This window comes from Mustela erminea, chromosome 20 (genome assembly GCF_009829155.1).
Source record: "Mustela erminea isolate mMusErm1 chromosome 20, mMusErm1.Pri, whole genome shotgun sequence".
NCBI classification, from domain to species: domain Eukaryota; kingdom Metazoa; phylum Chordata; class Mammalia; order Carnivora; family Mustelidae; genus Mustela; species Mustela erminea.
The window spans coordinates 22,137,439-22,158,249 of NC_045633.1; the positions used below are offsets into that span (position 1 = coordinate 22,137,439).

General features: G+C 59.4%; 1 protein-coding gene across 1 annotated transcript; it reads right to left on the minus strand.

Moving 5' to 3' along the window:
* Positions 1 to 977: 977 nt before the first annotated feature.
* Positions 978 to 20,610, minus strand: NTN3 (netrin 3). Its single transcript, XM_032327719.1, has 7 exons — positions 19,122 to 20,610; positions 18,862 to 19,050; positions 18,622 to 18,771; positions 18,438 to 18,488; positions 18,234 to 18,308; positions 17,153 to 17,978; positions 978 to 1,058 (listed from the first exon to the last, which is right to left on the minus strand). Exons 1-6 carry the CDS (start codon positions 20,047 to 20,049, stop codon positions 17,638 to 17,640), a joined length of 1,734 nt encoding a protein of 577 aa, XP_032183610.1. The 5' UTR covers positions 20,050 to 20,610; the 3' UTR covers positions 978 to 1,058; positions 17,153 to 17,637.
* Between the last annotated feature and the right edge of the window lie 201 nt (positions 20,611 to 20,811).

The window sequence follows — 20,811 nt, forward strand, 5'->3', positions numbered from 1 at the left end:
TTTAAAGAACGTGTTCTTATTTTAATCTTTCTATAAAGTATTTGAAGTGTTTCCGTTTAAGATAAGTGGATATTGGGTGCCTGGATGGCTCAGTCAATTAAGTGTCCGCCTTCAGCGCAGGTCATGATCTTGTAGTTTTGGGATCAAGTCTCACATCAGGCTCTCTGCTCAGCGGGGAGCCCGCTTCTCCCTCTGCCTCTGCTGCTCCCCCGGCTTGTGTTTTCTCCCTCCCTCTCTCCCTCGCAAATAAATAAATAAAATCTTTAAAAAATATATAAGGTAAGTAGATACTTTGAGAATTCACTATAAACTCTGCAGTAGAATTTCTTTCCATGGGTCTTATGCTATCACCGGAGTAGGTCACACAGACTAAGGAGAGGCTAGGGCTGAGTTCCCCAAAGGGCTAGGCCAGACGGACCCACTCAAAACAGCTCTCCACGGGGTCGGGGAGGCCCACCAGTACCTCCTCCCGCCCCCACATCACCCTGTGGTCATTGGACCACTGCACCCCAGAGAGTTAAGAGATGCTCGGTTTCTGCCCATCAGGTGTTGGCCCTCCGGCCCTGTGCTCCACTGGGTACTGGCCCTGCCCCTCCCCGCCCCACATCAGGATGCAGAGGCCAGCCCTGAACTCCCTAGAAATGCCAGCTAGCTTTCGGGTGGACAGACATCGCAGCTGGGAAGCAGACATGAGGGCTGCGAAACCCAGTGAAGCAGTCATAGCTTGGCCATGAAGACATTTCTGGGTCTGAATGGGCCCGAGGCCCTGGGGGATTTGGTGCCTGTGGGGAACCACAGAGATCCAGGCAGACGGTACCCAATGGGTACGCGGTGCGATCTCTCTCGAGCTAGGAGGTCACCGGTCTACCATGCAGGGGACCCCAACTTAACATCTGTCTTTGCCAAAGGCTACTGTCCTCAGCCACATCTACCTCATACCTCAGACCAGCCTTTCCGCCTGGGATGGAACAAGGGGACAGAGGGCTCAGGGCTCTGCTTTAGCGGGTTTCAGTAAATGGCCAGATCGTTCCGGTTTCTCCTGCACCTAAAACACTCATCTGAAAATATAAAAAGGAAGTCACGCCTTAAGAACGAGGAGTGGAAATTAAAGATATACAGTATAAAACCTGTAGGGGTGAGAAGGCAGCTGGAGAAAGCCCCTTGATACATTGTTTTTCATTGTGGCATAATATACAGAAGGTTTACATTTTAGCCATTTTTAAGTGCCCGATTCTGAGACATCAGAACTGTTCACAGAGTCCTGCAGCTCTCACCACTGTCAGCCCCCAGATCGCGCTCCTCTTCCCCAGTTGAAACTCTGCCCCCATTAAACACGGACGCCCCCTCCCCAGCCCCTGGTGCCCACCCTTCTATCTCTGTCTCTGTGAATGGGACAATTTTAGAGCTTCACAGAAGTCTCATCGTACATGTTCGTCATTTTGTGCCCACCTCATTTCACTCAGCATCATGCCCTCAAGGTTCATCTATGTTTATACTGTGTATCATAATTTTTTCTTAATTTAAGCTATTTTTAATTCTTTATTTTTATTTATTTATTTTTTAAGATTTTATTCTGTAAGCCCTAGCTACACCCGTCAGTCTGGAACTCCTGACTCTAAGATCAAGAGCTGCACGCTCTACCACCTGAGCCAGCTGGGTGCCCCAAGACTATTTTTCCAGAGCAGTTTCAAGTTCACAGAGAAGTGGAGAGGAAGGCACAGAGATCTGTCACCCACTGCCTGCACTCCACCCCCAGACTCGTGCATCACCAGTGTAGCTCAGCACTTAGCAGTCTGCATGAACATGCCATCGCTATGTGAAACCTGCAGGGTAACGAGGGTTCACTCCTCGTGTACCTTCTAGGAGGCGGGACGAAAGTACGAGGACATGTGTCTTCATGATACAGAGTATTTTCACTGCCCTAGAGTACCTCTGTGCTCCACCGTCCATCCCACCCTCCGCCAATCATAATGTCCTTCCTCTTTACGCCTAAAGAATATTCCACATGTCGCCGGAACATGCTGTGTTTGCCCCCCATCTGTCAGCTGTCACAGGTCACTCCCAGCTCCCGTGAACAATGCTGCTACGAACACGGGGGTGCCGGGGTCTGCCGGAGCCCGGCCTCCAGCTCTCCTGGAGATGTATCTGTCAATGCTGCTCTTCCCCGAGCTTCACCACACAGAGAAGATGAGCTAACCTAAGGTTTTGTGGCAACACCCGTTTCACATGTCCCACCAAGAAGTGCCTCACCCACAGCGGGACCGGCCTGCTGCTGGGCTGGAGCCTGCCTCTCCAGAGGAAAAGACGCCTTCACGGAGCTGGTAAGTTTGTTCTGCCCTGTGTGGGAAAGGAGCTGGGCCCGTCCCCAGGCCCTAAAGAGCCACGTCCAGAACCACACCCAGGTGGCACTCCACAGCCCCCATGGGCAAATTACCTATAGGTTTGTGGGGCTTGGGTTTTTTTGTTTTGTTTTTAGTTTTTATTTCTTTATTTGAAGTCCTCTCTACCCCCCGACACAGAACTCGAACTCATGACCCTGAGATCAAGAGTGGCATGCTTTTCGGCTGAACCAGGCAGGGGCCCCTCTAGGGTTTACATCCTTCATTCTAGGCTCTGGGCCCGCTAACCTGTGAAGGGGACCCCAGGCCCATCCTGTGTGTGTGAAAAGCACTAGCTGCTTCTCGGGGCAGTAAACATGTTTATAAGCAGAACAAGAGCCGGGCAGGACAGCAGTGACCCTCGCTTAGCCGGCCTCCCATGCTGGTGGGGTACTGGACTGGCAGCTCCAAGCAGATGATCGCACCCTGCACAGCTCCTCCAGAAGGACCTTCGGGGAGGAGCAGATGGTCTCGTCTGCTGCAGCAAGGAGCTCAGGGATGGGCACACCAGATCCGGAGGAAGTCCGGGGCAGGGGCATGCTCCCTGGGCCTCCACAGGCCTTCTCCTCCAGCCCCACCCAAGACAGAGCAGGGCACTCCTCGGTGGGCAGGCCAGGCCTGCAGCGACTGCTCTAGGCACCTGGAACACCAGATTCACAGTGGTTTTCTTAGTTGTTGTTTTTAAACAGGAATGCAGCGGCACCTGGGTGGCTCAGTGGGTTAAGCCACTGCCTTCAGCTCAGGACAGGATCTCAGGGTCCTGGGATAGAGCCCCACATCGGGCTCTCTGCTCAGCAGGAAGCCTGCTTCCCCCTCTCTCTCTCTGCCTACTTATGATCTCTCTGTCAAATAAATAAATAAAATCTTAAAAAAAATAAACAGGAATGCATCGTCACAGAAAGGGTCAATGATACAAAAGGACAGAACAGAAATGTGAAGCCCTGTTTTAGTCCCTCACCCCAATCCTACCCGGTCTTCTACCTAAGGCCAATCACTACACACGTTTAAGCGCGTATCCCACAAAGTCTTTCCTTCAATTGACACGCACACTCATTCACAACCACGTTAGACAGTGTAAGCTACCAGCAAAGAGAAGTCCGGGGATAGGAAACACACCAAACATGTAAGAACATATAAACTCCTCTGGATTAAATACTGGTGCCCTGGAGGTAAGCTCTGGAGCTGACATGGCTGGCCCCCCAGATTCTCCTCCTGCAGCTTGCGGCTACCACACGACACTGTCAGGGATGTGGGAAACAGGCCCTTGATCCCCTTGCCGCCCCCCGCCCCAGGGGCTGCCCCAGGGGCCAGGAAGAAGGAAGGAGGAAGGAGGCCAGGCTTCCACGTCCACACATAGGGGTCAGTGTGGAGAAGGGAGGCAGGAGCTAGTGCGGGAAATGGTCCAGTGTTCAGCCTGATAGGCCTGGCTTCCAAGTCCAGCTCTGACAGCCTGAACCTCACACGACCCATGCCTCTTCCCCAAAGGACACGTGCCTACCCAGGAGATGGAGCTGATAAGCACTGTCTCATGGGCATGGGTCCTCCTGCAAGCACCACCTCATGGGCATGGGTCCTCCTGCAACATCGGGGGTTGGTGGGGGTGAGCTCATGCTCCAGGCTCACTGGCTGGGGTGTGCGTGACACCCGGCAGACAAGCACACCCCACTCTCTCTCATGTCCCCTCATCTGTGCTCCCCACCATGGCTCTGCTGCACAACCCCTGCCTCTGTGCTCTGGTCGTTCTGGACGCCCTGCCTGTGGGGCCCTGCCACCACATAAACCCCCTTCCTTGGGGGTTTGACTTTGCAGAAGGGAGGGAATGACTTTGGATCACAAACACCGCACTCACCTAGACGCCACCCCCCACCAGTCTCAGGCTTGCTGTAGAGCAACAGGGCAGGGCCTGGGCTGGTTCTCAGGGGACACCTCTGACCAGCCCTGTGGGAGGAGGCTGGCTCCAGCTGCCTGTGGCTCCCTGCCTTTGGCACGTTGGGAAGTACTTGGTACGTCCTGTCCTCGGCTCTGGGCCTAGCCTGCCAGTTCCGGGAAAACTGAAAAAACTCCTTTCGATATCCTTTCAGATTCACCAGAAGCTGGCTGATGGCTTCAGACACCTAGGGACACAGCGTGCCCAGCAGGCAATGACCACTAGAGTAATCAGGGTGGACTTCTCTAAATTTGAGCTCAAGTGACGAGAAGGAAGCAGCCAAGAGAGCTGAGGAAAGGTCACTATGGACAATGAGAAGAGCAAGTGCAAAGGCCCTGGGGCAGGAGCACGCTGGTGAGCTCCAGGAAGGGGAGGGTGTCCAGAATGGCCAGAGCACAGCAAGCACGGCAAAGAGCAGCGGAGACCTCCGGGGCCAGATCGCCCACAGGGAGGAGTCTGGATCTCCTTCTAGGTAAAGCCGGAAGCAGGAAGGGATGTGATCCAACCACTGTACTTAAAAGCCAATTGTTATGAGGATTAACGAAGACTGTTTATAGAAAGCACTCAGCCTAGTCTGGCACACAGGCAGCTCACATGTCCCTGGGGCGTCTCTTTATTGCTCCACAGAGTTCCTTGGCCTGGTATAGGCTCAGGGACATCTGGGGAGGGCTAGGGACCTGGTGGGTCATCCCTTGATCAGTCCTGCAGAGGGGCCTGAGTATGGCTCCTTCTGGTGGGGGAGGTTCTCCCACAGGCCTACCCAAGACCCTGGCTCGCTCTTTAGGGACAGTCGCTGCAAAGGGCCTCTTCGACAGACCTGTTTCCCCCACCCCTGTAAGCCCTCTCCAGTGATCCTCACAAACGCAGTGCCTGTTTTGAGGGTCCAGACTACCTACAGAAAGGAAGCAAGTTATTCTTAATAAAAAATAAAAGAGAACTTGGGGGCCCCTGGGTGGGACAGTCGGTTGGGCATCTGACTCTCAGTTTCGGCTCAGGTTGTGATCTCAGGGTCTTGAGATCAAGCCCCACATCAGGCTCTAAGCTCACCACGGAGTCTTCTGGAGTTTCTCTCTCCCTCTGTCCCTCCCCGTACTTGTTCACTCTAAGTAAACTCTAAAACAAAACCCAGAACTCTAAGTGGTCATGAGTGACCCCTATTTCCCCCAAATGTGATGTTGCTATGCTGGTGACAGCTTGGTCCACCTCCCCTTCCTGTCGTGATGACCACTGTGCCCTCTGGCCATGTACACTGTCCTGGGTATGCCAAAGGCAAGTTGACATTAGGCTGTGGTGAACTCCGATGCACGGGGGCGGGGAGGGGACTCCCCACAGGCCCCGGCCAGGACAGCTGTTTCTGGGGAGGGAGTTCCTAGGAGGAGACACTTGTTTCTGGGGAGGGAGTTCCTAGGAGGAGACACTGTTGCTGGGTGCACCCCATGTGAGTTCAGATCAACCCCAACCCTGTCCTCCAGGGCAACAGGAAGAGAAGGTACTGGCTGGGCTAAGAAGCAAGGCAAGAAGACAGAGGTGGGAGGGACAAGACCTCCTTGTGGGACAGTGGGGCAGGAGAAGCTGAGGAACAACAAGCCAGCAGCCCCTGTTCAAGCTGGACCCCTCCCATCCCAGTCCACAAGGGCCGCAGAGCACAGGGCCCTCGGCTGCTGGCCGCCAACTGACTCTGCCTTGCAGTCCGAGCTCCCCTAATCCTGAGGACAAGTCAAGGGCATGGGGACTGGCTCCAGTTTACAGAGGAGGAAACCAAGCACAGAGATGTACCCATGAGTGCCACAGCACAGGGACAACTGCCCCAGGTCTGTCTGCCTCTGGGGTGCTCATGGCGACCCCTGCCGTGCCCAAAACCTCTGGTCACTTTGGGATCACAGGACACCTGGACAGTCAGCCCCCCGCCCCAAACGCACTCTCCTCAGTGTGTGCAGGGCTGGCTTCCCTCTGTTGTACTCAAACACTGCCCAGCATCTAAGGAGTCACGACCTCTGCATTTCTCACCTCTTAAGTGGGGAATATGATTTCCCCAAACTCTTGGCTACGAGCCTCACTTTCTTTTTTTTTTAAGACTATATTTATTTGAGAGAAAGCGGAAGCAGAGGAAGGAGAAGCAGACGCCCCGCTGAGCAGGGAGCCTGACGCGGGACTCAATCCCAGGACTTGATCTCAGGACCCCGGGATCATGACCTGAGCTGAAGGCAGACATTTAACCAACTGAGCCACCCAGGTGCCTATGACAAGAACAGGCACACACATGAAGCCTGGGTGACTCCATCTTAACCACCTACCATGGGCTCTGTGCCCTCCTTCCAGGCTGGGCCTCCCCCTGCCCCTTTTATTCGTCTGTCAGGCTTCTGCTGAGGTACAGCCTCTGTGCCCTGAGGGGCCACCAAGGCACTGCACTGGTTCCACCTGAGCCCAGCAGAAGGGGCAACGGGAGGGGCGCTGAGTATGCGGAGACAGGGAGCAGGCCAGGTGCCAGAGTGGGCAGGGCAGAGAGAGGAGGGCACACAGAGGCGGGGAGGCTAAGGTGGACGGGGAATGGCCAGAGCTGGGACAGAAGGGGACCGACATCCTTGTGTGCCAGCTGTCCTGGGAGGCTGGATCAGCCCCACACAAGCAGGATCAGTAGGAGAGCCTAAGCAGAAGGTGGCATGTGAGGAACATTCCACTGGCGGCTGAGGAAGGAGGGCTGAGTGCAGAGAAGAGGCGCGGGGAGGGTGGGGTAGGGCCAGCCGGGGAGGATGGAGGAGACGGGGTGCAAACAGACTGCCCAGGGGTAGGTTCCACCAGCCGAAGTGACCCAGTGGTGGGGGCAGACACCCAAGCAGGGAACAGAGAATCTGACCCAAGGCAGGGGCAGGGCCGGCAGAGCAGCCAGGGTGCTCCGGCTGAAGTGCGAAGGCCTGGTATGGCAGACGTGCCTCTTGGGCTACTGCCCGAGCTGCTCAGGTTGGAGGCAAGGGCCCGCCCAGACGCCAACGCCGGCTCCTAGACTTGTCAGCCACCGGGTCGGCCTCATGGAGGCGCATACACACAGCCTTGGTCGCCACCAATGGGCAAGGGGCAGCCGTGTGCAGAGGGATTCTCACCACCCCCACCCCCAGCTGCGGAACAGCACTGGGTCCGGAGCTGGGCCTGCTGGGCCTGAGTCACCGAGCACAGGACTGGGGAGCTGTACTGCTGGGGTCGGCAGCTGTGGCTCAGCATTTCCTCTGTTCTGAGCAATCCTCCATCTGTTCAGGGAGCAGGACTAGCAAACAGAGAACCGACAGGAAGGAGGCGGCGGCCCCAGCCATGTGCGTGTGTGTGGGCGCACGTGTAGGTGTGTGTGTGCGCGTGTGCATGTATGCGTGTGTGCGTGGGCACGGGTGTGCGTGTGCAGCAGGACAGCAGGACAGAGACGTGCCTGGCCTTGGGGCTACAGACTTCTGTGGACAGAGCTGCTCTCCTCTCAGGTGGTGGAATCCGTGGCTTTCTTGGTCTCTAGGGAGCCCCACAGCTGTAGAGGCCGTGGGTCTCTCTCAAGGTAGAGCCTACAGTCAAGCCAGGTGACAACAGCACGAGGAAGCCCACGACACCCGCTTGGAACTAGAGACCGGCATGCAGCAGTGACACAGCCCCATTCCAGCCCTTCCTCAGGTGTGTGCATGAGAAAGACGTGTTTGCTGCCTGACACGGAGATGCTCGGGGCTGAGGCCACTGGGCAGTGTGCCAAGCGGGGAAGACAGCCCGTGTGGGAAGGGAGAGCTCAGCTCACAGGGCATTTGGGTATGAGACAGGGTCCGCGGGGCGGGGGGCCGGGGGCAGCCTGAAGGGCGCTAGCAAGTCAGGAATGGCAGACATGGCTGGTGGAGCTTCAGGTGAGGACAGTGGAAAGAGGTGGAGGGTTGGGACAGGTCCCTGAGGCCATCTGGCCTACAAGACGGAAGGGGCAGGGATGGGCCTGGCCATAGGCCTGGAGCAGGGCACATTCCAAGGCAGGAGATGACCAGCCTCTCCCAGTACTCTGGAACCTTCTTCTCAAGTCTGAGTCAAATTGGACCTCACGAGGCCCAGTCTTCCCACCCATCTGTGGGGAGAACAGGAAAACACCCCATTCCACTGGCAGGAATATGCTAGAGGCCACGGGGAAAAGCTGCAGCGCCCCCCCCCCACGGTTGGGGGGAAGGGGGCAGGTATGCATCTCCCCATCTCAGCCCTGGGCTGTAAGAGGACTCCATTTGTGCAGACAGTGGTGGTGATGGTGTCACTGACTAGGGTGCCCACAGTCACTGATCCCCCACATTCTCTTACTGTGCTGGCCCGCTTTCACCCACCTCCCCCACTCCCACCACTCTTCTGCCTCTGGAACCTGCGATCCATAGCACCACCTCCTCATCCTCTCTCTGAATGTGCCCTCACCCTTCTGGCCAGACCACAGGGGCCCCCCTGGACCCAGCCCCCTCTATCTGGGCTCTCCCCCACCCCTGCTCCCCCTCTATGTGGGCTCTCCCCAGACCCTGCCCCTCTACCAGAGCTCTCCTCGACCCCCACCCCCCTCTATCTGGGCTCTCCCCAGACCCTGACCCCCAGCTCTCCCCACACCCAGTCTCCCTCTGAGTTCTCCCCAGACCCTGCCTCCTCTATCTGAACTCTCCCCAGACCTGCCCCCTCTATCTGGGCTCTCCCCAGACCCTGCCCCTCTATCTGAACTCTCCCTGGACCTTGACCCCTCTACCCTGGCTCTCCTCAGACCCCATCCCCCTCTAGCTGAGCTCTCCCTGGACCCCGCCCCCCATCTGAGCTCTCCCTGGACCCGCCCCTCTCTATCTGGGCTGTTCCCAGACCCCATCCCCCTCTAGCTGAGCTCTCCCTGGACCCCGCACCCCATTTGAGCTCTCCCTGGACCCGCCCCTCTCTATCTGGGCTGTCCCCAGACCCTGTCCCCCTTTATCTGACCTCTCCCAGGACTCTGCCACCCCGTTTATGCTCTCCCCAAACCCAGTCCCCCTCTGTCTGAGCTCTCCCCAGACCCTGTCCCCCTCTATCTCAGCTCTCCCCAGACCTTGCCCCACTCTGTCTGGGCTCTCCTCAGACCCTGCCCCCCAGGGTCCTGGTTTCCTGGCCCCCCAACTCAGCTCAAAACCATCACTGCAGGGGCGCCTGGGTGGCTCAGTGGGTTAAGCCTCTGCCTTCAGCTCAGGTCATGATCCCAGGATCCTGGGATCGAGCCCCGCATCGGGCTCTCTGCTCCGCGGAGGGCCTGCTTCCTCCTCTCTCTCTCTCTGCCTGCCTGCCTCTCTGCCTACTTGTGATCTCTGTCTGTCAAATAAATAAATAAAATCTTAAAAAAAAAAAAAAAACCATCACTGCAGAGCACGAGGGGGCAGAGCAGGCAGCCTTGGCTCGATACTCCCCAGCTTCAGAAGCTTTACATCTCTATCACTTCATCCACATCCTGGTCAGCTCCAAAAGTGCCAGAGATGGGTGTCATGTGCACCCCACTCTCTCATGACCCCATCCAAGGGCTTTTCATGATGCCCTTCCCTCTTCCCACCCCTCCCCCTACCCAGCGGCCCCGCTTGGCTTCACCTCCTCGCCCTAGACCTGCCTGTCAAGCCCCTCCGGTCTTCCCCGCTGGGCCACCAGGCACACCCACAGGTGAAGCTAGCCCCACAGCACACTTCTCTGCACCTGCACACCAGCTGGAGGGGAAAAATGAGGCTGCCCTGGTCCAAGCCCTCAGAGCCCCCTGGCCAGCAAGCTCTCTGAAGCCGCATCCCAGCTGATAGCTCCACACCCACCTGTGGCCCTCCCGCTCTGCCCTTAAGTCTGCATCTCCCCCGGGGCCCTGACTCTCCCCTCTCGGGCACCCCATCTGCCGTAGTGTCCCCTAAGAACCCACAGGCTGCTCTGGCCCTGTGGCTCCTTCTTCCTTCCCTCCCAGTGAAGCTTGTGGACAGAGTGGGTGTGCCCACCTTGCAGAGACACCCTTGGGTCCTTATCGCCCTGAAGCACACATGGGTGACCCTGCTGCTCTCAGCTCTCCTCTGCGGAGGCCTCCCGCTTCCCACCCTCCTGACCCCTCAGCTGCCCCACCTCTCCTGCTCCCATTGGCCCGCGAGTCTTTTAAATGTGGCTTTCACGGGGTCCACGCTCTGCTCAGCCTAAGATCCTCTTGTGAACTCAGGTCCTATACCTCCAACTGCTTTCTTGAGTGACACTTACCACCTGCACTCCCCATGACCAATGCAGCTCTGGGCTGCACTGGAAACCCTTCCTTGACCCCTCCCTTCAGGATCTGGTCCTGGTGTGTGGGGACCGGACAACTCCTGTGGAGGCGGCAGCAAAGCAATCTCCTTCACCTGCCTTTCCTGGCCTCCCAGGCAGGGCTGAGGGTGCCCTTGCTGCATGTGATCCCTCCTTGGGCAAAAACAGCTTTAACTGTGGGCCTGCTGGTGTGAGGATGGGCTTAGGGGTCCAGCTCTTCCACTACATGATGATTTTTGAGTCCAGGGGCCTCCCGCCATAGCCAGTGTACCCGGGAAGGAGGAACCTAGAGATAGCAACATGGAGACGCAGAAAAATCCCAAACCACTTTAGCCCAAGAGGAAAATTTAATTCTAAATAGTAACAACAGGAACGTTTGCCAACCTGTGCTATACATGTGACCTTCCCAGCAGGTGTCTGCATATAACCGGAGTACAGGCTGTGCTCTGCCTCGACCCTGAAGCAGAACACAGGGATTTTCCAAATATTAATGGCAACTGGCAACTCCACAGTGACTACTAGACAGCCAGTTCTGGGAAGCTGGATAGTGGCCTTCGCTGGTGGCAGATGATGGAGGGCGCGTGCCAGGGACAAGGGGTGTAACCATTAACGAGGCATTAATCACAGCACAGCTGGCTGGCTTGTCTGCCCGTCTCCAGGCAGAAGTTCAAATGCAGGTCTTACCAATGACACCTGAGCCTAGGGCACAGGACCTGGAACAGGTCCTTGTTAAGCACTCCAAAGAGTCCCCTGTGGCCCTCTGTTGGGTCAAACACATTTGCCCCAGCCTGGCCTGGCCTGGTCTGCCCACAGGTAGGGGCTAAGGCTGGAATGGGGTTCTGCTAATGCGGGATCTGGATCTTCCCAGCAAAACAGGGTCTTCCCAAGAGCAGGTGTGAGCAAACACCCTCAGGGCATGGGAAACATCAGCCAGCTACACAGAATGAGAAGCAGGAAAAGAGGTCTCGCCCATCGGCAGCATCAGAATTCCAACCAGTCTGAATTCCAAGCAAGGTGCCTGTCACAGGTGTGCCTCAGAAGGCTGGGCACAGAGCAGGTTCTCGAGCAAGTATTTTTAGACCTCACAACAAAGCTGGGGCGAGAGGGAGTCTTGCAGTCATAATCATTTTAATAGGCAATCAAAACACTTCCTGGGCACCTGGTACCAAGTGCTGGATACAAAGACACAAGCTCTCCATGAGCCGCTGCCCATGGGGACATGGAGGGATGGACCATGCCAACGGAGATGCAGGTGCGCAGAGAGGAAAGCACAGGTGCCTCAGCTGGGTCCTGCAGGACAAGGAGGCCCTGGTCCAGGAAGAAGTGACAACCTGGGCCCAGGACAGGGAATCAGGGGGCACAGCTACTCGGGGCAGTGAGCCCTACAGTCTTTAAGAGGACAGGCCACTGACCACCATCCACAGCGCAGATGACTAAACGTCATACAGTCCAGCTGCATGGGATCCCAGAAGCCAAAGGAATCTGAGACCAAGACCTGGCGTGTACTGGGCAGTGGGGAGGGACAGCCCCAAAGGGCAGGGAAGGCTGTCTGAGGCAGGAGGAATTAATGTGTACACTTGAGTCTTTCTAAGTCTGGCAGCTTTACCAAGATTTAAAGGCTAGAATGATCCTTGCTGGACAAGGAATTCCTGAAGAGAGAGAACCCCGGCAAAATGATACAAGGAAATGCTGAAGGGACAGAATGGGGAGGGAAGCGTTCAGTGGGAGCAGGTAAGAACTACATTTAAAATACTACACAGTAAGACTTTTATTGGTAACAGAATCGCCCATCAGTAAGCAACAGCCCTCACTGTGTGTGGTACCCAATTAAAATTGTGTAACCACTAGGAAGACACAGTTTCAGATTATGGGAAACAGGCCAAGCCATATAGAGTATGTTCCGGATCACCTGTAAAAAGGGAGAGCAGCAAGGGAGGCTGGAGGGAGAAACCATGACCGCTCCCATGTGACCCCTGCCAGCAGGTCCTTGTGCAACACCCAGGGGAGACTGATAAGGTCCCACAGTCAGCTGGGGGGACATAACCACCATGGGACAGAATGAGATCTTGTCTCGGGTGCCCTAAGTGAGGAGCACGTTCCTTCACAGACAAAGATAACTTCTAACAGCCCAGTGTGCACTTATCTGAAGGCCAGACCAGTCCTGTGGGGTCCTGTGCCACCTGAGGGCAGAGAGAGGCTCCTTTTGCAACATGGGCCTTTCCCCACCCTCTCCCCCTTAGCCCCCAGGTGTGGGAGAAGACAGAAGGGGCACCACACACTTGCTCAAGAGAGCATCGAGAATCTTTCCCAAGTCCTCCTTGCTGTTAATGCTGGTGTACCACACAGAAACTGGGGTCCCAGAGGTACAGCAAGGGGGCCTCGAGAATTCTGTAACTTTGAATTGGTTTCTGGGTGTGAAAAACACTTTTTTCAGAGATCTAACTAAGAATGCTCTGAGGGGACCAACCCCTCGTCTACAGGGAAATGGGATCCTTTGAGATAAGTGACAATCTGGGTTTCCCAAAAGGCACATAAAGCCATGAGATAGGAAGGCCCCTGGCATCAATCATCTGATTTTGCACCTTGAGGATCTTACATTTCGCTCTTTACTCTAACCAACAAACTGGGGCCCTGTGACAAAGAAGAACCCCACGATCCGGCCCCCAGGCTCCCAGGCAAGGGCTTATGAATCAGACTTCCATTACCTTGCCCACCCTCTTCCCATACGGACATAAAACTTCAGATCCCTCCAGGTTTCTCTTGCTTACTCCATACACAGCCCTGGGGAGACCCACCCCAGTCCTGCGGCTTCAGCACCACTGGAAGGAGTCCCGCGAACGCTCCCCAGCCCAGGACGCTCTCCCTGGCTCTAGACTAATGTACACCCACCTCCCACCCGGAAGCCTTACTGACCTTCAGCTCAACATCTCCAACCGGAAGTTGTCACCTTCCCCCAAACCAGCTTCCTTCTAGCACCCTGTGTGTGTGGCACGGGGCTGCCAACTGCTGTCACCCACTCTTGGAATGTTCCTTACGCCTCCCTTCTCCCTGGCCCTTCCCCTCCCTACAGCCACCTGTCCCATGGTCCCTCTCTCCTTTCTGTCCCCCGGCACCCTTCCTCTGCGCTGGGGCTACATCTGGCTAGAGAGGCTTCTGTGGCCCCTTAACGGCTTCTGACTCAGTGCAGGCCTTCACCACCCAACACTGCTACCGCTGCCTGGTCCCCCACTGAGAGTACGATCATATCAGCCACTCACAAACCCGAGACCCTTTGGGGGCTTGCTTCAAACCGCTCTCAGGGTAAAGTTCAAAACTGAACCTGGAACTCAAACCCTCTTTCCCAGTCTGCCACCAGCCTCACTTTCCCTGACCTCTGGAGTCTCCCGAGGCCCTTCCTTCAACTACAGGGTGTGAGATCATCAGGCCTTTCTCTCCACACACGCATGGTCCCTTTGCCCAGAAGCCTCTTTCCCTCACACGGCCTCGCCACATCTATTCTTTGTGAAGATTTAGCTCAAGTCCTTCCTAGGAATCCCTACGGAAGGGCAGCCAGAGGCTACTGCTCTCTCCCCTCTGCACAGCCAGAGGCTACTGCTCCCCACCACCAGCCTCACACAGCAGTCCCCTCCTCCCCATGCGGCCAGCTCCGGCACACGGTCTCCCGCATAGGGCCTCCTTGTACCAAGGACAGTAGGATCTCGACAAATTTGTGTTAAAAGCATAATGAAAAGCACCGAATAAAGAATTCAAGTGGATTCTTAATAAAATGCCTTAGGTGTTTTTTTCCCCCTCTGATATTATCTCCCATTTGGAAAGTGACGCTTGCAACAGCCACTGAAAATGCGGCTTTGAGTGGAAAAGGGCTTCTTTCTTCCACGGACAGAGTTGTCATAACAGGAAAGGTATGCTTCAACGGGTAAAACATTGAACAGGGTAAATGTTAAGTGCTTTTTTATAACCTGCTTTGTTGTTCTTATGTACTTCAAACCAGAAACCATCTAAAAGCAAACACTCAAATATGTCTTCTGAGGTTGGCTCAGACCACAACTGGAATTAGGAGCAACACGGTGTACCCAAGGTCACTTGGCCTGCTGGACGGTCCTGGCAGGTGCGCCGGGGCCCACCTGCAGGTGAACCTGCAGACTCGGGGGTGAATTTTATTACTGTTATGAGAAGCCTGTCCAGGTGACGTCTACGTTCCCCGAAGGTCACCCTTAACCCAGACGGGAATTACTGCGCTAGCTTCAGGACCTTGGTTCATGTCAACAGCTGTTCAGAGATACCCGCCTGCCCACTCCATGCCAGACAATAATAAGGGAGCAAAGATGAATGTGACGTGGCTCTCACCCTGTTCACAGGGAGAGACAAGCTTCCAAACAGACCACTTGCACCCGATAAGTGCTTCACGTAAAGACTTAATCCGAGGGCTGAGAAGATTAGTCGAGGACCAAGCTTCAGAGCAAAAGAAGTGCGTGAGGGGCTGCACCCCCGGCTAGGGCTAAGTGCAAAACCTTCGTGAGATTCCCTGAACTTTTCTTACTTAGGTTTGCTTCTTAAAGCCTGTACCCCTTCAAATGAATAGGACCTGCATGCTTGGCTCCAAGACAATTAAGCAAACAGTTACAGTGGTCTGGTGCGAGCCCTCATCCTCAAGTGGAGGAAACAGCTACATCTGTGGAATAATGGGGTTTGGGGGGGCAGAGGGGGTGTTTTTTGTTTTTTGTAATTCACCCTCTGACAGCTGACCAAATATACATCGAAATAATGAAAACCAGCTTCAAGTGCCCCTATTGACCCCAGAAAGGCAGACAGACTCCTGACTAGGAATAAGAAAATGGGCAAACACCAGAATGTCAGCATCACCACCACAGAGCCACTGGCCACCAGGCCTGTGGCTCCCGTGCACACTGCTATCTTCAGACTACTTGGGCCTCCCCATAGCCCAGGTGGCTCTTAGACAACCTTTGGCCTTTAATGTCAGTCCAGCCAGTGGCACTCCAGGAACCCCACAGCGTCTGTCCCTGTATGGAGTGAGGTCACCAATGAAAACCTACAGCCAGGCCACCAGCACCCCTGCCCAAAGAAAACCCGAACCGGGTGCAGCCTATGCCCAACCTCCAGCTATGCCTACTCGAGGCTCGGAAAGCACAGCGCCAGGGGCCCTGACGAAACGCTCCCTTCCGCAGGCAAGGCCTGGAGGATGGCTGCCGCCTGGCACAGCAGCCAGGCCAAGGGCTCCGAGGCTGGGCAGACAGGTACCTGGGCGGCAGGTGGGCGGGCGGGTCATCCTGGGGCAAGCAGAGGGCCCAGAGGAGAGCAGTTGCAGGTCTTCAAGGGCAGAACGTTATCAGAGAATCTGTTGCAATTTCGAGTCCAGGAGAGGATTTCCTACCCCGCAGAACCGGAAAGTGCCCCAAGAAATGAGTGACACAGGAACAGCTCTTTCCGACGCTTTGCCCTGGGCCGACCGCGGACCTCGGCTGGTGGGGGGAAGGAGGGGGCGTAGGCCCTGCCCCCGCGGTGGGCGTCGGGCGGGGCTGAGATGGGCCCCTGCCCTGGGCCCCTCGCGCCCGGCGCTCGGTCCGCGGGGCCCAGCCCGAGGAGGGCGGGCAGGGCCAGGCGGACGGCCGCGGGCCCCGGGCGCACGGGGTTCGGACCCCTACCCGCGCCACGGCCGGCCCCAGCGCCCCGCCTCGGACTGAGGCCCCGCAGCCCTGCCCCACGTCCCCTCCCTCAGCACGCCCCCGCCGCGCTGACAGCCGGCGACCCTGCCCCGCGCCGGGCCGTCACGCCCCCCGCCCGCCGAGCCGACCGCGCACCCACCTCCGCCCGCCGCGCCGCGCCGCTTCTCCTCAGCTGGCCGAGCGACTGAGCGCGGGCCCTTCTGCGCACGCGCGCACGCGGCCCCGCCCCCGCCGAGCACGCGCCGCCGGCTGCCCACCCCGGGCGCCCGCGGGTCTCGGCCGCGGCGGGCTCTGGGCATGCGCGCTGGCGCCCTGCCGCCGGGCCGCGGGAGCCGGCGTTGGCCAGAATCGGGTCCCTATGCTGAGGGGCTCAAGCCGAGTGGGCGGGGGATGCGAGGTCCAGCCAAAGGCAAGGCTGGGGGCGTCCGGAGCCGAGAGGGCGGCCAGCCAGAGTCGCCGCCCCGCCGGGTCACGCGTAGACCGGGGAACGCTAGTCTGCGTGGACACGACGTCCGGTCCCGAGCAGGCGGAGAGGGTGCGCAGGGGGTCCTATGGGCGGGACCTGACCTGAGGAGCCCTGAGTCCGAGGCCGAGAGAGACAGCCGGACGGAGACAGGACAGGGATACAGCAGGCCAAGAAAGGGGCCGAACTCAGGCCGAGACGCAGCGGGGACAGGGACCCGGACGCCCAAGCGGCAGAGGCAGGGCAGGCGGAGGTGACAGGCGGGCAGACGAGGACCGGAGGCGGTCGTCCTCGCTGGGGGAGGAGTCACAGCGCCCTCTGCGGGTCCCGGCAGGGGGCGGGGGAGCCGGTGCCCCCGAGCCCCGCGGGGGTCCACGGGCGTATGTGGAGATCAGAGTCCGTGAGGGTTGAAGCCCCCGCAGCCCTTGGGGAGTTTTCAGACCTTAGGTGGGTTCTGGCATCACAAGTGGGTTCGTATCTGTTGGGAGAGGGTCACGGTGCCTTTTGGAAAGTTGAGAATGCGCTCCGAGGGGTCACTGCATCGCTGGTGGGGGAGTCTCAGCGGCCCTTAGGGTGTTCGCAGAGCCTCGAAGTGTAGTTCGGCCCCCCGGGGGGCTCCCAGCCTTCAGAGACGATCGCAGTGTCTCTTGGAGGGGGAAGATAATGCGAGGAAGGGATGGCAGCTGCCTAATGGAGCCTCGAAGCAGCTCTCTGGGGCCATCACATCCCTCTCTGTCGGGGTGGGGTGTCGCTGCGTCCGTCACAGCCCTCGCAGGCATGGGCGCGTGGCTGGGGAGTCGCTGGGCACGGTCGGGGGAGGGCCTAGATGGCGACGCGCGCGACGCCAGCAAAGACTCCTCTGCGGGCGGATGCAGTGGATGAACGTGCGCCTCGATGTGGAGGCAGCGCCCCGCCCGCGCTTCGGGCTCAGGCCGTCCCGCAGCGACCCCGCCGCTCACGCCGCTGCAGCCTCCGCAGGCGCCGCGTCCACGCATCGCGCCAGGGCAGCACGAGGCTCCCTCGGGTGGCGCTGAGCCCGGGCCCTCGGCCCCCGACCGCGGTCCCTGGCCCGCCGCCGAGCAGCAGGTAGCGGCGCCCCGGCAGCAGGCGCGGGCAGCCGCAGGCCGCGTCCCGTGCGGGCACCCACAGCGCGCTGCTCCCCCGCCTCGCGCGCTCCTCGCCGCTCCGGAACACTGCAAGCACGGCCACCGGGAAGCGCGTCCACGAGCCGCGCGCCTCGCCGCGCGCGCCCACCGCCACCTGCACCGCTGCGGGGAGGGCGAGAGGGGGCGGGGTCAATTGGGGGCGGAGCCGTGAGGGGGCGGGCCGTGCGGAGGAACATCGCGCGCCAGCGGTGTGGCGAAGGGGGAGCGCGAAAGGGACCGAACTGGGTGGCGGGCACTAAGCGCTGGAGTGGGGGTGTGCATCGAGAGGCCACCGGGAGCTGACAAGGCGGGGGCAGCGATAGTGGGAGGCCCAGGGAGGGAAAAGAGCAAGGCGAGAGGGTGAGGGCAGGAGCCTACCATAGTCCTTCCTGCAGAACTTCTTCAAGCTGATGCGGTAACTGCCCCGGGCTGGTTTGCAGTGCAAGTCGCAGTCTGGAGGGGGTGTGGAGGCTGGCACAGAATCCCCACCTCCCTACCCCACCCTTTCCTCCTCCCCTCCTTGAACCCAAAGCCTTCCCCAACGCTCATACCAATCTGGGACCATGTTCTGGGTCCACTCACCCTGGGGCTCCACACGGCTGCTCTCCTCAGTGGGTCCAGGGGCAGGAATCTCTGCGAACAGGATGAAAGAACGGCCTGAAGAGGGACCATGTGCAGGGAGGGCTCAGGGGACAAGCCAGTACCAGCAGGGAGCTGGCGTGGGTGGACTCAGCTGAGGAGGCAGAAGGAGGGCAAGGTCACTCACTAACACAGGGGGCCACTGGAGAGCGGCTCTGCTGGAAGCCAGGGGCGCAGCGATTACAGGTGAGGCCGGTGACGCCGTCCTTGCAGGGACACTGGCCTGTGGTCTGGTTGCAGGTTTTGCCAGCGGCACCAACAGGGTGACAGTCACATGCTGAGGACAGAGACAGGATGGTTAGAAGCCCATGTGGGGATGCAGGAAACGAGAAGGCGAAGATGTGCAGGTAGCTGGTGGCAGGCTCACCCCTGCAAGCACGGCGGTCACTCAGGGCACGCCCAGGGTCGCGATAGAAGCCTTCCCGGCAGTAGTGGCAGTGACGGCCTGCGGTATTGTGCCGGCAGTTGAGACAGACGCCGCCGCTGCGACGGCCGGACAGTCGGTACAGCTCCATGTTGAAGCGGCAGCGGCGGGCATGGCCATTGCAGGAGCAAGCTGCAGGAAGGGATGGGTCAGGGGCAGGCTGGCCTGGTCCAGGATCCCCAGGCCACCCTCCAAGGCCTCACCAAGGCAGGCGTGGGCTTCCCGGGCCGTGGCCCGCTGCCATGGCCTGTCGCAGTAGAAGGGCTTGCAGCGGCCGCAGTCGGGGCCCTCGGTGCCATGCTGGCAGTCGCAGATCAGGTGGCCCTGGGTGTCCAGCAGGCACCTTGAGGCATGCCCATTGCACTTGCAGCGCCCGCCCACCTGGAGCTCAGTAGCTGAGTAGGAGTAAGGGACCATGGCCATGGAGTCCCTGGCGTCCCCCAGCACGGCAGGCCTTGTGAGCACTAGTTGAATGTCTGTGGCAGTCACCCAGTCTTGGAGAACTGGGCTGCTGTCCAGATCCAGGCCTGGTGGGCTTCCGTCCTGCACGCTGAAAGCCAGGAGGCCACCGCCATCAGGCTGGACCTGGGGCTCAGGGAAGCACAGAGCTTCAGGCCCTGGGCCAGGTGGGCCATCAGCAGAGGCAGGTAGGCGGCCATAGTCCAGGCCACAGCGGGAGGAGAAGAAGCCCAGTGGCGCCCAGCTGCGGCCATGGTCCTGTGACTTGAGCAGGGCCACCGAGGCCGGGGGCGCAGAGCAGAAGCGCAAGCTCACGAACACCAGCTCAAAAGCCTTGCCCAGGGGCACCGTGAGAGTCACATTGTGGGGCACCTGCGTGAGTGAATCCGAACGCCAGCACACAGGGCTTGTGGTGCTCCCCGCCGAGGTCAGGAGGGCGGCGGGGTGTGCCCGCCTCGGGTCCGAGGCATCACAGGCCCGCGTGGCCGGCCGCCCGCACGTGCTGGACGCCAGAACCTCACGGCCCAAGGCGGCGTTCACCAGGCCAGGCACGCAGCCGCGGGGCGCGCCCCCGTCGTCATGGCAGGGGTCGGCGGGCGCTGGCTGGCCCAGGCTCAGCGCGGCGGAAAGCGTGCCAGCGGTCAGCAGCAGCCCCCAGGGCCAGCCGGGCATGGCCGGAGCCGCGGTGAATCAGCCAACCCGCCGGGCCCCACGCCGCTGCCCTCGGGGGGAAAGAACTCGGATCCGAGGCTCTGCCCGCTGGCCCGCAATGCCGCGCAATCCCGGGCGGCCCCAGCCGGGGCCAAGAGGTGGGAGCAGCCGCGGGCACGCCCCGGGCCAAGCGCAACAGCCGGGATGCTGGCGCGTCCTCCCGCTGGGCCTGGAGCGTTGACAGGAGTCGCCCCAGCTCCCGGCGCCTCCGCCCGCGGAGGCCCCACCCGTCGCCCGCCGCTGCACTCACCCACCGAGGGCCGGGTCGAGCAGGTCTCCCGGCCTCCCGGGAAGGGCCGAGGGCGGGCGGGGCCTGGGGCGCCCGGGCCGCCGCCTCCTCCCGGCTGTAGCGAGGGCGGGCAAGCTGTGCCAGGAGGGGGTGGGGGGCGCAGTAGGCGCAAGCCTGGGCCCAGCCGGGGGCGGGGCTGCTCGGGCCGGGGAAGGAGGGAGGGGAGGGGAGGGGGCCTCGTCGGCAGAGCCGGAATCAGAAGCAGATTCAGACACTGGCTGGGCCAGCGGGGGAGGGGGCTGGGAGGCCCGGGAACCGGGGGAGGGGCCGGGGAGCCAGGAATGCGCCGGCGGGAGGGGTCTGGAGGGGGCGGCTCAGCCACGCAGCCCGTGGGGGACCACCCAGCAGGGTCCCCGGCCGGCATCCAGGCCCTGACTGCTCCTGCGGCTGTGCCACGTGCTGGGCGGGGGTCTGGCCGCCTCCTTCCTCAGGCC

Excerpts from the sequence above, each read along its gene's own strand:
- NTN3 (XM_032327719.1), bottom strand. The coding sequence starts at position 20,049 with ATGCCCGGCTGGCCCTGGGGGCTGCTGCTGACCGCTGGCACGCTTTCC. Across the intron at positions 19,051-19,121 it reads GGAAGCCCACGCCTGCCTTG|CTTGCTCCTGCAATGGCCAT; the intron begins GTGAGGCCTTGG and ends CCCTTCCTGCAG. Across the intron at positions 18,489-18,621 it reads TCCAGTGGCCCCCTGTGTTA|AGATTCCTGCCCCTGGACCC; the intron begins GTGAGTGACCTT and ends TCCTGTTCGCAG.